Source organism: Eufriesea mexicana, unplaced genomic scaffold, assembly GCF_001483705.2.
Source record: "Eufriesea mexicana isolate 0111107269 unplaced genomic scaffold, ASM148370v2 scaffold654, whole genome shotgun sequence".
NCBI classification, from domain to species: domain Eukaryota; kingdom Metazoa; phylum Arthropoda; class Insecta; order Hymenoptera; family Apidae; genus Eufriesea; species Eufriesea mexicana.
In genome coordinates, this window is record NW_016908877.1 from 1,408,067 (window position 1) to 1,424,769 (window position 16,703).

Below are 16,703 nucleotides of genomic sequence, written 5' to 3' on the forward strand. Positions count from 1 at the left end.
CTATTTCCTAGGTGCTCCATACGCGTCTGGCATTCTTTCTATGGTATACCTATGCTGAGAAACATACATTATAGGTACACCTGGTATTTTTCGTATCCTTCTCTTTAGATCCTTGTCATTGGTTGCCACAATATAGCATTTGTGCTAGAAAATTATAAGATTTATAAATTTATATTAAAAGTGGCATTAGATAACCTCATGAATTTAGAAATAATTTAACTTACTTGAGTTACCCTATTGACGATACAATCATCTGCATAAGTTCCTTTGTGCATGCAGTTTAATCTCTCGAACCTAGGATCTTTTATAATCCTTAAAGCTATTTTATATTTTTGACCTAGCTTTTCCAATTCACCGATCACGCAGTCTGTTACATATGGAATGCATTTTGCATAAAGACATTCCATCATATTTTCTATGATGTCTAATTTATTTTTAACCGAGAAGTTTATAAAATTTGTGTCTATCAATATATGATAGGGTGGGCCCAATTGTGTGTTATATTGAAAGAACAATGCAGAGGACTGTTGTGGCCTGTAATATGATATAATATAATTTACCATAATAATAATATTTTATAGCTTCTATAGAAGTATTACAGTAAACGAGTAAATAATATGACATACACTTCTCTTATTTTAAGTTGAGTTGGGTCTTCTTTCTTAGTCTTTCTTAATGGTCTACGAAGTTCCGGTTTTCTAGAAATATTAAACTAACATCACGTAAATGATATCTACATACAGCAATAACACTTAATTTTTTATAATAATGAGAGTGAATAGAAGATCACTTACATTCTTGAATCTCTCAGGTTTATCATCTTCTTCATCTGTGCAAACTTTTGCATAACAACTTTTCGCGTTCTTCTATTTTTCCCCTGTATATTACAAATAAGTAAAAAAATAATTTTGTCCCATATAGTATAAATTAAACAAAATTATTATAGCATTTGGTTACAAAAATATAACCAAAAATACGCATCTTAGATATTTCATAGAAAATTTAAAAAACAATATTTTACGAAAGAAACATTATTTACCATCTTTGTTTAATGTTTAACAATCTACTGTGTTTAAAATCAAAATTACAATAATACATTAATCATCCAATCTCTCCTCTCGAAATATTGAAAACCATGCACAAAAACCTTCCTAGTATTACCAACATAATAACTTCTATTTATTTTTTCATCATGCATACCAACCTAGAATGTTCAATCTCGTGCTATGAATACGGATTAAATAATGACATATTGAAGCAAATGTAATTGAAATTTCTTTACCTTTTAATGTAAAAAATGTTTACATTACAAATATTTACATGATATAACTGACAAGAAAAGTGCAAGTCCTTCGGGTCATCGATTTAGTTAAAACTTTGCAGGTTTGTAGATTTCGTCATGCAATTCAAGAAAATATATCATTATAGCTGAAACTACTCCATAGTTTTCGAAATAATTATAATTAAAGTTCTGCTACTCCGTTAATTACAGCTTTATTTCCAACACATTTTAGTTGGCTTTGTAGGTTAACGATGACAGTCGAACATTCCTAGGATTAAAGGTCGGTGTTCGATTCTCGTCCAGAGTCGGTAGCTTTTTTTTTTGAATATGTTTTTTATTTTGTATTCATTTTTCGTCTATGAAAACATTGTAAATAAAAAATTATAAATAAAATTTCTTAATAAGAAAATTAATTTTTTACACTTTTTTATGTTAGTATATATTTGTTACGAAATAATAAGAATACTATGCAAGAAAAACAGTTTTCTATAGCAATACTATTTACTGCGAAAGGAATACAAAATCATCAATAATCATTATATATAGGAAATACAAAACCTGTCGCACATGGAAGCTTGGAAATTGATTAATTTTCTACTGCCGAATTGATTTATTATAATGTATTAGGAGCGCATACCTAAAAGAGGTATCTAGTTCAAATAAAAATTTTACCGCTTGCGATCAGCGGCATCTATGATTTTGGACCCGAAGCTCAGAAAAGTAATAGGAACACAGAATAGGCGAGGAGGTCGCCGAAGAACTGGTCACGTGATAGACAAAGACAGCATGCTGCCATGCAATCAGAGTTAGTAAACTATTCGTGTAACGTCAGAGCTATCTGTGATTTTAAGCTCGAAACTCATGTTCCGCAACGGGAACACAGATGGCGCGAGGTGTTTGTTCCATTAAGCTCCTTGTTTATTCTGTGTTCCTATTACCGAACCCGAGCTTCGAGCCCAAAATCATAGATGGCTCTGATATTACTCAAATAGTTTACTAACTCTGGTTATGTGCTCCTGATACATTTGAATAAATCAAATCAGCAGTGGAAAATTCACAAATTACTCAATATCTGTGATTAATTTATAAACTTTTATAATTGCATCGTAAAGGCAGATCCCTCAAGAACTTTTCAATATAATTTTGGATATAAATTTGTCGCTAATTAATTAATTATTAGTGATTATTGCACAGAATGTTTGAATTCTTGTCGTACATACCAATAGCTTTTCATTAATTAGTATCTTTTGCGCAATTAATTTATGAACTTCATGTACGCATTATATAAACGGCAACCTAGGGCATGTTCTATCTGTAGTAAATAAGTTTGCTATAGAAAACTGTTTTCCTTGCACTGTATTCTTATTATTTAGTAACAAATATATACTTGCAGAAGAAAGCGGAAAAAATTAATTTTTTGATTAAGAAATTTTATTTATAATTGTTTATTTACAATGCTTTCACACACGAAAAATGAATACAAAATAAAAAATATATTCAGAGAAAGCTACGAAACTACAAATGATGGGTCCGGGGGAGAATCGAACTCTGACCCTCCATGATACGAAGTCTCGACCGTTCCCGTTATGCCACGACAGTAATTGAAATCTCGTGTAAATAAATCTAGGATTAAGATGTAAGAAGATTTTAATCATAACTGTTTCGAAAACTATGAAGTAGTTTCAGCTATAATGATATATTTTCTTGAACTGCATAACGAAATCTACAAACCTGCAAAATTTCAACTAAATCGATGACCCGGAGGACTTGCACTTTCCTTGTGAGTTTGAACATTATTCTTGCGCGGGCTTTTTATCATTGGCCGGAAGTAAGTCAAAGCGTCTTCTCTAATTGAACCGCCATCTTCTTCCTGATTTATACCAGGGGAAAACGTTTCTGTATTCAATGAAAAATAGATTTTTATATTTTGCTAAATCGGATTAAGTGCAAGTTGAATTTGACGAGTTACAGTTCTTAACATTTCATTTTTACTATCAGTGCAGATATTACAAATGTAATTTAATGAATTATATAAAAAAATCATTCATGTTCTAACCTCTTAAAGACTGCAATGATTATTGCACTTTATTTACAAGGCTTTATTGTGTAACGTAGAAAAGATGCCAAGAAAACCGAATAAAATCTCATGGGGTGGCCGTGGTGGAAGATCCGGAAATTTTGACGATGCACATTATTTTGGTATAATTTTAACTATTAATTGTATTACTATATTATCATTGATTTACGCAGTAAGTGCAAGAAAGGGCAGTCACGAGTTTATTAATTTTCCGTTTTACACAGCTCATGATGATCGTATACCAAGAAGTGATGGAGGTTCATATCTTGGAAACAGACCTAGAGTATCATTTAAAACACAAGCTAGACCAACAAGGGATGTGCCTAGAAGCTTGGCATCGGCATGTTTAGATGAAGACGTTCAAATGGCAACAAATTCCAATAACAATAATAGACAAGTTATTATAACAGGTAGAAACAGAGGTACTTTACGTGGAAGAAATAGTCCTGTACCTTATAGAAGATTTAGGATGCCATTGGTTCCTAGAATAAGGCAACTTCCTCTTGGAGAACCTAATTGGTATAAAATTACTGTATGTATGCAGAATTATAAATCATTAATGTTCAATTAAATTGTGTTCCATCTATATTATACGAGTTATCTTTCTTTATAGGTACCATATGGACATAAATACGATAAAGATTATATAATAAATAATCTTCTTAGTTATATTGTACCAGAAACTTTTGTTCCAATAATGGTAATTATGAAACATCTTGTCTATATTTCATAATCAAAGATATACAAGTTTTAATGCTATGTAAAATACAAAAATTTGTTAACAGTACAAGGTAACTGGAAATGAAGCCAGTTTTTATGTAGACGATCGCAAAATTGCACTTGCTTTACTTGATTGTGATAGAAAGATTACAACTACTGATGGATTCAAATTACAAGTAAGAGTTTCAAATCCAGCATTTCCTCAGTGCGAAATTGATAATAAGTTGAAAGAAAGACTGAAGCAAGCCATGGCTAAACGATATGTGCATGAGACAAATGCATTAGATTTGTCAAAGTTTCATAGAGACCCTGGTTAGTAAAGTTTAAAATAACTTTTTAATAGTAATTTTCTTCTTAATACTGTTACAATAATTTTTATTATTATAGATCTCATCGCTGACTATTTTTGTGCATTATTCCGACCTGTAATGTTAAAAGTAGTATTAGATATTGTATCAGATTACATACCTAATTTGGAAGCACTAAATTTAGATGGGAATAAATTGCAATTTGTCGAAAAGTTAAACATTTTGAATAAAAAATTTACAAGATTAAAGATACTCTATATTGGAAATAATAAGGTGAATAACCTACAATAATACAAGTTGCGAGTATTTTTTTGTTTATATTATAATCTTTGGTTTGGTATGTGATTAACATTTTGTAGATAAAAGACATGAACCAACTAGATACTCTCAAAGATTTGAAACTGGAAGAATTAAAACTGGCTGGGAATCCCATATGTATCAAATATAAATCACGACAAAATGACTATATTAGGTAATGTATTGTTTCATTACAATTTATAATGCTACTAACAACTAACACATTATGCTTTAATAAAATATCAGATTGTTTTTTTTCTTTTCTTTTGTCAAAGTATCAACTAGATTTTTAATCTAATATAAAACGAAGAAATAATTGATTTTAAAAATGTTAAATAATCTGTGTATTTTCTCCTTTATTATACCTTTCAATAATAAGGCAAATATTTCTGTTATTACGATTAACTTGGAGCTTCTGGGCTTCTGGCTTTTCTTTCCTGACTACAGCGATGTGCGGAAACGGTTTCCCAAACTCTTGCGACTGGTAAAAATGATTATTAATAATCGTCTTAACAATTATAACACTTCATAAAATACAACATAATTGAATCTAATATTTTATAAGGACGGTATGGAACTTCCAAAGCCAATCTTGTTTGACGTAGTGGACGAAGGAAACAAAGTACCCCCTTCTCGGAGGATGTTCGTTGCAAACGCGAAAGCGCAAGAAATTGCTAGTCAATTTCTACAACAATACTTTCTTATATTTGATAGTGAAAATCGTCAACCATTGTTAGATGCGTATGTCGAACATGCGTGTTTTAGTATGTCAGTGTCTTACGCTTTTAATGCTAACAAGTACGTTCGTATATATAAATTAACATAGAGATAAGTATATGATTAGAGTACAACATATTTTAATGGTAAATGGGATATTGCAGATTGAATGGATATCTAATGGAAAGTAGAAATTTGTACAGAATTAATGATACGAATAAGAGACATAAGTTATTGAAACAGGGTCGTTTACCCGTTGTTTCGTTTATTTCTGAAATGCCACAAACTTCTCACTATCTAAACACATTTACGATGGACATCAGTTTAATAACGGTATGCTATTTTCTGTTGTAAATGAAAACAAGATTTGTTACTAGTTATTTTATGCATCAATTTCATTTTCTAGGCTGGAATGATGTTAATTACAGTCACAGGACTGTTCAAAGAACTCGATAAAAAGGAGCAGCCTATTCGATACTTCAATCGTACGTTTTTAATAGTACCGGAAGGAAGTGGTTACTGTATTCGAAACGAGCAGTTACATATCAGTCAACCGATAGACGCACAGTTGAAACAATTAAATAGTCAACCAGAGGCACAAATGACAGATTCAGGATCACAAGCTGCTTCAAGTAGTGGTACTGCAAAATCATTACCAGTACAGTTATCCGAAGATGTAAAACAACAAATGACGGTGACACTCAGTCAACAAACAAATATGAATTTAGAATGGAGTTTGAAGTGTCTAGAAGAAGTGTTATGGAATTACGACAATGCACTCTCAGCGTTTCAAGAATTCTACAAGCGTGGTCAAATACCTGCGGAAGCATTTAATAAATGAAAACAGTATATGAAAAAAGTAAGATTCAGTCAATTCTATTCATTATTTAGTTTTGTTGCATGTGTCATTACAGTACATCGTACTTTTAAGTTACAGTCAAAACGGAGACTGGGATTCATATTTTTTTCATTACAAAAAAAAAAAAAAAAAAAAAAAAAAAAAAAAAAAAAAAAAAAAAAAAAAAAATATAAAAAAAATAAAAAAATAAACGAAAAGAAAAAAAGACAAAAAGAAAAAGAAAAAAAGGGGAACGTTCTCGTTTTATTAACGGGCAATCGTTCATTATATTTTCGAAATCGGTATTCTTTTTTCTTTTTCCATTTTATAATCGTCTAAAATCATTGCTTGCCGTTTATGGATAAATACGTTTGTACAGAACAAAAAGAAGATTGTTGTAGAATATAAAAGAAAACCTATGATATTTTTAACAAGATAATATATTTAGCAACAAACTTCTTTTTGTGTCACTGAAATGAAAATATTCTTTGTCATTAATAGATGAAAAATGTACGTGTATAGTTTCCGTTCTACAAACAGTTATATTTTATAAGTTAGAATTTAGCAACTTATTTTTAAGTTTATGAAATTTCAGAGGAAGGTAGTACTAGCGCGAGACAATTTTTATTCTCATTTTTGTATGCGTTAAATTTCATGCCAGTCTTAATGACATATGTCCTTAGATATTCACTTTTGTATAGGAATACAAAAATTGAATACATTAAGTTCAATATTGGAAACACAAGAGATACTTAGACACCGTGTACTGCTAGTTCAGTTCTGTTTCGTATGTACATGATGATGTTTATTTCATATAGTCACTCAAATAATCTAACTGTATAATATGTTTGTCTCATTCTAAAATGCGTGCGAGATTGTGATCTACTATTTTAAAATAAATAAGACGACTCTCTGTTATTGTGTAATTGTTAGAGAATAGAATGTTTGTACCTTTTCTAATTATACAGTCTCAAGTGAAATAAACATTATTATGTGCTCTGCAAAGGTGGGAAAAGGTTCTACGGAAGGAATGCGGGACTAATCATAGTTAAATTGGAATACAAAACGTCACGTGAAAAAAAGAAAGCGAACGGAATAAGTAGCGTTTGGTTAAATTCAACCAAATTCAGGAACCAGCAGTTGAACTCTCATGAGCGAAGTAGACCTTGTTCTCGGAATTGAATCGAGCATAGCTACATAAAGAAAGAGAAAAAAGATCTGATGAGAGAAAGTGAGATAGATTAAATACGTCAAGCAGCGATAGGTGAACCCCGAGACTTCAATGGGACATCACCAGTAGAACCACGATTATGCAATAAAGAAATTTTTATGTTATCTTTGTGAAAGTAGTATCAAGACATTGTTGGGATTCTTCCAATTAATATGAATTTAAACACGATATAAATTATTATTATAATTAAAATTAATCTAATATTGGTAATAAAGTGATACAATAATGACATAATCGTCTGATTTGTATGGTGTCGTTGGGCCCATTTTAATTAAGAAAATCCCTAGAACACATTGGTACTATTTTTAGAAATGTAAGATAAAAATTACGAAAAATTTTCTTTATTGCGTTCACTCTTTTCAATAGCGTCATTTTTTGTATTGCATTTGTGTCTTTTTCTCTCATTTAATCGATTTTTTCTCTTTGTTATCTGAATGGTAAGAGGATAATGAGAATGTAAATTTAACCGAGCAGATTTTGGTTGAATTTAATCCAACACTACATCGAGATCCAGTGGGATAAAACGATAATTAGCGATACAAAATATTATATTACAAGTAGATTCAAAATATTAACCATTAACATAATATAAAAATCACAGTGATGTAACCACTATGTCAGTATATATTATTAAATGCCTAGACATAGGGGGGCTAAACAAATATGAAATCAGATGAAACTAGCGAAGAATTCCTCTGGCCCTTATTCCGTTCTGCAGAACTGTTTTCCAATATAGTAATTGAGAAAATTAGTTTACATTAAACTTCGCTAGATTACAATTTAATAAAAGAATGTATGATCTTATAAAAATCATATTATATCTTACTTCATATCTTGCTGGTTGATCATATTCAATAATACTATGTTATATAATTGTTTGAATATCTAAAACAATGAAAAAATCTAGTATACCGTGAAATGAAGGTTTATTCTATAACGAATTTTTTTAGTGAATTCGAAACTAAAATCATTATGATAACATATTATCATTGCAAAAAAAATTCAACATCGATAGTAAAAAACGCAATTCAACCAGCTAGAAATGTTTGAATCATTCAGTGAGAATTGAAATACTATGTTCGCTTTACACGTACAAGGGTTGTTGCGAATCGTATACACGAATACACTATTCCTATTTATTAATGCGCCGGTTCAATTAGTTGTGTAAATCCAAAGATTAGTTACAGTTTGTGAGCATAAATTACTTGTTGGTGCCCATAAAGAACACGCGTCTAACGAAACAAGATTACTTTATCACGATATGTATATCCAGAGGATAAACATAATTAGCCCTCAAAGTTTATTCAGTTTGTTCATATCTGGAAACGGTCGACTCGCCATAGCTTCTTTGTGACATGAAGAACACTGACAACAGGAGATAACAGTCCTGGCGAATCAGTTGGGAATCTAACAAACAAGTTTGATCTCCTCTTCCTTGTCGAAGCTTGTCGACGTAAGACAAAATGCCCTACGACGAGCGGCCACACAATGTCCGCAATGTTAAAAATTAACATTAACATCGAAGAGGGCAAAATGCAATTTGCTCTTGCAGATTGATTACACAAAAACTTTTGTGCAGTGCTGATGTCGATCAGGCAAAAGCTGCAATCGCACCTCCATTGTGTGTCTTTCTAAAAGACAGAGTAAATCATACCAACAAACAGAGCTGATCTAAACATATAACAACAAAACTAGGAAATGGAATTAAATGTATTCAATGTAATCACAGTTTAATGGAAAACATTATTCTATAATATAGAAAATTATTTTTGCAATTGTATAAATTCAGAATGATTCATGTGTAACCGAAGAAATAGTTTATGCTCACATACTGTACAAATTTTATTGAGATGACGAAAGTATATGTGATTATACTATAAAGTTTTCTAAAAAAAAATCTTGGAAAGTCTGTTTTAACGAATTATAGATCTTTTTTTGCTTCATTGCATAAGAAGAATATAAGAGAAAAAATCATTTTTTACTACTGTTGCATGTAATGGTAAATCGATTCATCAGGCACTGTTATTAATATTTTAATGTTTGAATTATTATACCACAAACAGTGCAAATTATTGCGTACGTTTATCACCTTCCAATTAAAAAAGGGATGTAAATAGATACGGATTGATGTACATGTTTAAGATACGTTTTTAGCATTATATGTTCTTGTCAAATTGAAATATTTAAATACAATGTACTAATTGTAAGTACATAACATACAATTAATAAAACTAAATATTTGTATACATATATGGGCATTTTTCATCGGAAACAATGAATATAATGTAAATAAAACTTAGAAATTTATTAAATATAATCCAAATTTTACAGAATATGTGTATAACATTTAACGTTATTTTAACATTTTTAAAGTACTTTTTATCCACTAAGTATTAGGTACCTTCAGATTTAGTTGTAATTGTGGTTCCATTTTCCATCACCTGTGAATAAAACATTAATTGAATTTTATTTTCGAACTTAAAGAATGTCATATAATACTTACTTCGTTACTTTCTTGATTCATTAAGTTTTGCTTTCCTTTACGTTTAAAGAAACCCAACTAAAAAAAAATATTATTGGATAGAATGCATTATAATAATGTATAAAAAATGAAAATTTTACCTTGTTTAAAATTATAACAAATATAGATAGCAACAACAATCCTACTAAAACAGAAACAAGAACAATCCATAGCTGTAGTTCTTCCATTTTGGGAATATTATAGAACATTGTCACAACTTCTACCATAGATCTGTAATATAATTTTGAAATTATTTGAAATACTATTTAGATACAAATATTTATAATGTGAAAGTATAGTATTTATAGTATTTACCGGGTATCATTAACATGTAATCTCACAGCAGGTTTTATTATTTCTGTGCCTGCCTCGGTAGTGAATTTTAAAACAACTCTATTGTTACTAAAGTTACCTTTAGGTATTGAAAAAGTGTAAACAAATTAAACATGGTCATATATTACTGTATATATTAAGTATTATAGTTAAAATATAGATTAAACAATTACCTTTAAGTTTATCAACGTCTAAAAAAAGTTTAATTACTATCCTTGCAGTATCTTGTAATGATTTTAGCAAACTTAAATCACACATAATGGTCATACAATTTACATTAAACATTGAACAATTCATATAAATAATCTCATTTGTCCAATTACTGTTCAATGTTTCTGGAGATTTAATATTTCCATCATAGGAATGTACAGCTGATTCTTTTAAATCTCTTTTGTTTACCGCATGAACGTTATCCTGTCGCATTTTATTTGAATACATAGACATATAAAACTGATCTAAAGATGGCTCCTCTTGAACTTCATCTATTCTAGTGTCCAATAGTGTACTCTCTGAGGAGCATTCAAGAAATTTCCCTGATATGTATACCTGAAATCATATTTTATCAATAAATTATATTTATAAGGATAAGTCTATATTTTCTTACTTGAGGTTTATACACGTGTATTAAAGTATCTGAGTCATTAATAGCTAATGGTACTTTAACAACGAGCCGCGCATCCTCTATAGGTGATGCTCCTAGTTTATACACTTGATAAGCATGTTGAAAAGTAATATTTGGAATAATTTTGTTTGAAGTAGATACGTAGTAAGCTTCTTCATTTGCTTTCCTGAAAAAAAAAAAATTAATGCAAATGCATATTACTTTCGTAAAAAAACATAAATATCTACATAATACGAACCCATGCAAAGACAGAGAAACCTCGTTTACTAAATTAAGACTTTTCACTACATGCTTCATTCCACGATTTATACTACGAGTTTGTATCGTTATCTGGAAATCTAATTTATGGTCATATAACGATGCATTAATTAAGTGTTTCATATCCAAATCAAGCTTGACACTTTTCTGTGACAAAAAAGAAAAAGGTAGAAATATCTATTATCATACATAATAATAGAATCTTTTGAAAACTTTGCGAGATACCTCCTCCTCCTTCCAAATAGGATTGCCCATACCACAGATTACTATTAAATTTTCTTTAGAGGCGTCTTCCTGACAAGAAGTTAAAATGCTACGTAACATTACTCCCACAGGAAACGTGAACTCGAGCATGGTAAGATACGCAGGTTCTTCGTGATTCTTTAAATTAATCTCTAAACTTATATCGTTTGAGCCAATGACCCACGTATCATTATGTCGTACATTATGAAATTTCGCAGTAACAGATATATTGGAGTTACAAATTTTGTCTTCTCCACAATCAATGTTGAAAGGAAGTAAAACTTGTGCAATTTGGGGTTGGCTGTTTTGTTTTTCAACAGCACAGATTTTGCAAAATGCACGCGATGAGTTATGTAAAAATTCATGTTTCGCAAAGATGCTAATTGGTTCGATAAAATCTCGTATATCTTTCTGTAAAGATTAAAACTGAATGACTTATAAGCTATGACTATAAGTTATTAGCAGAAAAATAAATTACCGAATATTACCGAAATATTAACTCGAGTGGAAAGACAGGTGTCCGATGTTAAATTAGATTTTAATTGTAAAATTGTTTGTTCAGTCCGTTGATAACGTTCGTCTACAATGATCGTGATCTTAGATTCTATAAATGAAAATAAATCATGAATCTTTGAAAAATATAATTTACCTTTAGATAGAATTAATTCAAATTTAATTTTATTTAAAGACTCGTGTAATAGTTTACCTTTTTTACTTTGAATCTTATATTCGGTGTATCTTGGACATATCTTAACTAAAAAGTACTGAGCATTTCTTTGTAAAGTATCAGGTATAGTTTCAATAAAAAGTTCTGTTTTCACTACCGGTTTACTACGTAGTATTAGAATATGTCCTGTTTTATATGCTCCAACTGCGATATCCAAATACCTACATGTCGAAAATTAATGATTTGTATCTAACTAAAATGGTAACATTGGAAATTGAGTTTTACTAACAGATTTTGATCAATATCAACCGGTTTTGATAATGAAAAGCCAAATGTCTGTATTTTTTTTGATACATTTTGAGGAATAGATATTCCTGCAACTTCGATTCGTTGTGATACGTGTAAATTCGTATTCTTCAAATCTGGACCACCATTGAATATATAAATCACTCCATCATCTTCCCAAGGCGTACCCACAATAATATCTATTATAGTAAGAAAATGTATTTTACAAAGACCTAAAACATTTGGTATGCATAAACGAATTCGAATTACCATCGAATCCATCGGCATCTAAATCACCACTAGTTATGCTATATCCAAAATGACCTCCCTCTACGGTCCCCTGTAAAGTTGCAGCAATTTCAAACTGTCCCTGTAAAAAAAAAAAAACTTTAAATAGAACTGATAAAATGGATTTTCATTACGTACTCACGGACTTTATCTAATTAACGTAATCGCTACTGTAATATTTTCTATGTAAGTTTACGAAATATTTCTTACTTTAGATGTACCGAGATATGCATATACTCTGCCAATGTCTTCTCCCCAATAAGGTGCTCCGACTAGAAGATCATCTAAACCATCATTATTTAAATCTCCTACAGCCAAACTGGCTCCAAAAAATTCGCCAATATGCGTGCCATATAACGTTGTAACGATAGGTGTAGTTGATGCCGGATCGATTATTCCTACCTAGAAAAAGGAATTGTTTATATATTTATATTTATATATAACATATATTAATAATATTATATATATAATATAATCTCAGAATATTATTAATTACCAGGCCTACATATCGCCAACCAGGCGCTCCACTGGCGAACAGTAATTGATCGCTTTTAAAGAAGTAACCGGACTCAACGCTGTAGCCTATAAATATATTTTTTTTATTATTATTATATAATTATTATTGCATACTAATGATAAAATTAAATTTGTTAGTGTGAAACCAAAGTGTCGTACCAAACTGAGATAAGTCATCATTTGACGGATACTCTATAGTCACGTTCTTATTTGCGTACGTTATATCTACAGTTCCAGAAGACTCATGTTTCGGTTCTCCAACAATGCGATTTATTTTCATGATCTTCCTATCCTTTTTATCTTCATTTCTCTAGATTTTATCATAAATTATTTATTCGGTGATCACGAGTATAGTAACACAGAATATCATAGAGATACCTTTGCTGAAGGATAATGAACAGAAAAACCATGCATGGGATTGTACCAAAATGGCCTCTTGAAATCTGATCGATTTAAATAATACGATTATTTAATGTATCAATCATAATTTGAATTAAGTTAATCATATACCGTGAGTCTGAAGATCCTTATCTTCGATGAACAACTCATTCGAAGAAACTGCTCCGCTGTAACACATCCCCTGCATGGTTTCCAAATTGATACCTGATAAAAGTACCACAATTGTCCGTGGTGCGCACACCTAAAATTAAAATGTCACTCGAAAATTTTTTCCAGTAAAAAAGGATCATCGGTAATATCTTACTCACAGTTAAAATTCCATTTATCTCGTCTATAGAAATTGCACTTCCGAACCAGCCGTATTGCTTTCGTATGAACAAATTCAAATTGAGTTGTGCCAGGTGTCGTTCCTCGTTTTTGATTATTTTTGGTTTAATTTCTTGACAGCTACCAGTTTTAATCGGACAACGGTACACGACACCAGGTTCGGTCATATTTGTTGAAGGCACAGAATAGTTTCCTTTCGGCGCTCCGACTATGTACCTTTCGTGATTATTACGTGAAATTAAATATTTCGAAAATAATTTTATTCAATATTTAGATACAAAGAACAATAAACGTTACCAAGATGTATGAGAGCTCGGCTCATAATAGAGATGTACGATATAACCGAAATAATCACTGTTATTAGTATTCCTGCTATGACCAATAAAAGGAAAATCTATGTCTATGTTATATCCACCTGCTATTCCAATAAACAATAAGAACATTTCTTTAACGAGCATTTTCCGAACTTCTGTCACAAGTTCGAACTTAACGGGCCTCGCATGGAAAAACTATAAACTGTCATAAATTTTTATTCAACGACAGGAAGCCGGGTGATAAGGCAATCGCTAAAAAATGCATCATCATAATACAATTTAATCGTGACTAATAAATTATTTATTTCATCAGACTCATTATGGTATTACAAGGACATGCAAACAAAATTTATAATTTCATTTAAGATCCAATACATAAAATACATATATTTTATTATATCCCTTTTGTAATATGCCAAATAATCTTCTAGATTCTTTGATGGTAATTTAGAATTTTAATATATATTTATTGTTTATAGATTTTTCACGTAATATATTATACTTTTAAGTAATCCAGAATAGTAAGTACCATGACTTACTCCCTTAATTCCAAAGCCTTAGGCATTAATGCCTAATAAATTAATGGTTGTTAGTATTAAAAGAGATAATATTATTGACTGAAAACAATAATATGATTACACATTTATGAAATATAATTGAAGTAAACTTATAGTGTTTACAATATACAATTACAATTCATTGTACAAAAATTATTTCATATGACAATTCATAAGCTGATCATTATTTTTAAGGAAGCTGAAAATGTCAGGAAATACGATAATGTTCTTATCCTAAAATTTTTTAAATGTAACACTATTCTTATTAAAAGAAATTATATTTTATTTTCATACATAGATTGATAATGTACATACTAATAATATAAAAGCAGTAGGAGCTAGTACATTGAATATACGATGGATTATAGCAACTATCACATTAATATCTTCAAATATTTTTATATCAGAATTTGTCAACTTCCTCAGTGCTCTGTCAATTATAACATACTTGGGATCACTTAATAGTACCACATTTTCTTCAATTTATACCATCACCTATGTGAATATATAAATTTATGATCATGTGAAACAATTATATTTTTAATTTGATTAAATTTTGTTTGGATATGAACTTTATAAAATATTTTATTCATCTTAATCCTTTGGCCTTCACCAAACAAAATAAAAGTTTCCTTTGCTATTAGATCTTTTTTCAAATACATTACGCAATAAATAAATGAGACGAAAGATACAAATACTACCAAATCTAAAAATACATACATCAAATATTGTTTGTATTATATTCAATGTTTATAAATTATAAACACTATACTATAAAAAGTATGTTTCGTTATCCTATATGAGCTAAAATTTTGTTGTATTGAAATTGTTTCAACCACCGACATGTTACACAATAACTATGTACAAATATACCAGTTGTATATATAAAAAAGAATAAATTTTGAATTTCATGAAAATTTGGTATGTGAAGTTTTAAGTTGCCATTTCATCACTGATCTTTTATACTGATATTTTAGAAATGGTACTATAGAATAGACTTGTTTTGAAATATATTAGTGTTTTACCAGTTGTCAAATAAATATGTTTGAAATACGTTATTTAAATAGAGTATTTATTTATACATTGTAATCGTAGTATTACGATTTCCCAACAAATTTCTGGAACGGAAAATTATTTGACAAGTTTTTAGTAGAGATTTCTTTACGTAATGTTTATTTTGAATGATGATGTGCAAGGTTAGAATGCACCTTACTGGCACGAATCAAACGAAAAAAGAAAAATTTTAGGAAAAGAAAGGTGAAAAAGTTTATAATAGTGTAATGCATATGTTTACAGCTATACAAAAATACAATATTCTTAAAAGGAAAAAGTGTAAAACAAATATGCGAATAACGAATATGTCAAATGTTTTCTATAATGACATCAGTGTGTTGATGCATCAGCTGATATGTGTCAAAAAAGACCACCTTGCTTTTCTTCATGTATAGTTTTAGGTTGTTGAAACTTCAACTGTAACGATATACTTATGCACGAAGTTATTATATTGCATTAAAAAGAAAGAAAAATGAAACATTTCGATGATTTAAATGAAAGTTAAAATTTGATAATATATAGATATACTTTAAAATATAAATTTAAAATCTACGTAACATTGTTGACAATTCATAGTTATATGTATTATTAAAGATATGTTACAAGGTTACAATCGATTCTAGTTCAAGATCGATTAATAATAGATTCGGAATGATGTCAATCCAATTAAAATATAACTTTTATTTTCAAATTAACCTTAAATTATGGATATTTAACATATCTTACATTTAATAATTGTATGAAAAATGAAAAATGATGGAAATTATATTTATACGAGTATTACGTCTTAAATTTTGAATGTTCCCGTAAGATAATTAATATATTATTTATACATTAATTATTAAGATTT

The 16,703-nt window shown here is 29.7% G+C and overlaps 3 protein-coding genes and 1 pseudogene across 3 annotated transcripts; 1 reads left to right on the plus strand and 3 right to left on the minus strand.

The window, feature by feature from the left end:
- On the minus strand, positions 1-1,144 carry Bka (FCF1 rRNA-processing protein Bka). Its single transcript, XM_017898602.1, has 5 exons — positions 1,040-1,144; positions 795-877; positions 627-698; positions 225-534; positions 1-144 (listed from the first exon to the last, which is right to left on the minus strand). The coding sequence occupies exons 1-5, from the start codon at positions 1,040-1,042 to the stop codon at positions 1-3; spliced, it is 612 nt and encodes a 203-aa protein (XP_017754091.1). The 5' UTR covers positions 1,043-1,144.
- A 2,028-nt stretch (positions 1,145-3,172) lies between these two features.
- LOC108546480 (nuclear RNA export factor 1) lies at positions 3,173-6,242 on the plus strand. Its single transcript, XM_017898565.1, has 11 exons — positions 3,173-3,296; positions 3,398-3,481; positions 3,584-3,891; positions 3,973-4,059; positions 4,145-4,391; positions 4,467-4,660; positions 4,747-4,859; positions 5,132-5,168; positions 5,250-5,482; positions 5,566-5,734; positions 5,808-6,242. Exons 2-11 carry the CDS (start codon positions 3,403-3,405, stop codon positions 6,240-6,242), a joined length of 1,902 nt encoding a protein of 633 aa, XP_017754054.1. The 5' UTR covers positions 3,173-3,296; positions 3,398-3,402.
- Positions 6,243-9,852: 3,610 nt separating this feature from the next.
- Positions 9,853-14,418, minus strand: LOC108546481 (integrin alpha-8). Its single transcript, XM_017898566.1, has 19 exons — positions 14,227-14,418; positions 13,911-14,145; positions 13,714-13,843; positions 13,582-13,646; positions 13,363-13,513; positions 13,184-13,269; positions 12,898-13,089; positions 12,670-12,769; positions 12,404-12,599; positions 12,154-12,335; positions 11,936-12,051; positions 11,430-11,858; positions 11,185-11,351; positions 10,929-11,112; positions 10,498-10,870; positions 10,307-10,403; positions 10,093-10,222; positions 9,974-10,030; positions 9,853-9,911 (listed from the first exon to the last, which is right to left on the minus strand). Exons 1-19 carry the CDS (start codon positions 14,385-14,387, stop codon positions 9,864-9,866), a joined length of 3,099 nt encoding a protein of 1,032 aa, XP_017754055.1. The 5' UTR covers positions 14,388-14,418; the 3' UTR covers positions 9,853-9,863.
- A 535-nt stretch (positions 14,419-14,953) lies between these two features.
- Positions 14,954-15,850, minus strand: LOC108546442 (uncharacterized; annotated as a pseudogene).
- Positions 15,851-16,703: the final 853 nt, after the last annotated feature.

Bases quoted from the DNA above. Each gene is read 5' to 3' on its own strand.
- Bka (XM_017898602.1), bottom strand. The intron at 535-626 runs GTATGTCATATT...ATCATATTACAG, and splicing joins CAACTTAAAATAAGAGAAGT to GCCACAACAGTCCTCTGCAT. The intron at 145-224 runs GTAAGTTAAATT...ATAATTTTCTAG, and splicing joins TCGTCAATAGGGTAACTCAA to CACAAATGCTATATTGTGGC.
- LOC108546480 (XM_017898565.1), top strand. From the start codon at position 3,403: ATGCCAAGAAAACCGAATAAAATCTCATGGGGTGGCCGTGGTGGAAGA. The intron at 3,892-3,972 runs GTATGTATGCAG...CTTTCTTTATAG, and splicing joins CTAATTGGTATAAAATTACT to GTACCATATGGACATAAATA. The intron at 4,060-4,144 runs GTAATTATGAAA...ATTTGTTAACAG, and splicing joins AAACTTTTGTTCCAATAATG to TACAAGGTAACTGGAAATGA.
- LOC108546481 (XM_017898566.1), bottom strand. From the start codon at position 14,387: ATGCTCGTTAAAGAAATGTTCTTATTGTTTATTGGAATAGCAGGTGGA. The intron at 12,770-12,897 runs GTAAGAAATATT...TTTTTTTTACAG, and splicing joins CATATCTCGGTACATCTAAA to GGACAGTTTGAAATTGCTGC. The intron at 10,871-10,928 runs GTAAGAAAATAT...ATATGATTTCAG, and splicing joins TACACGTGTATAAACCTCAA to GTATACATATCAGGGAAATT.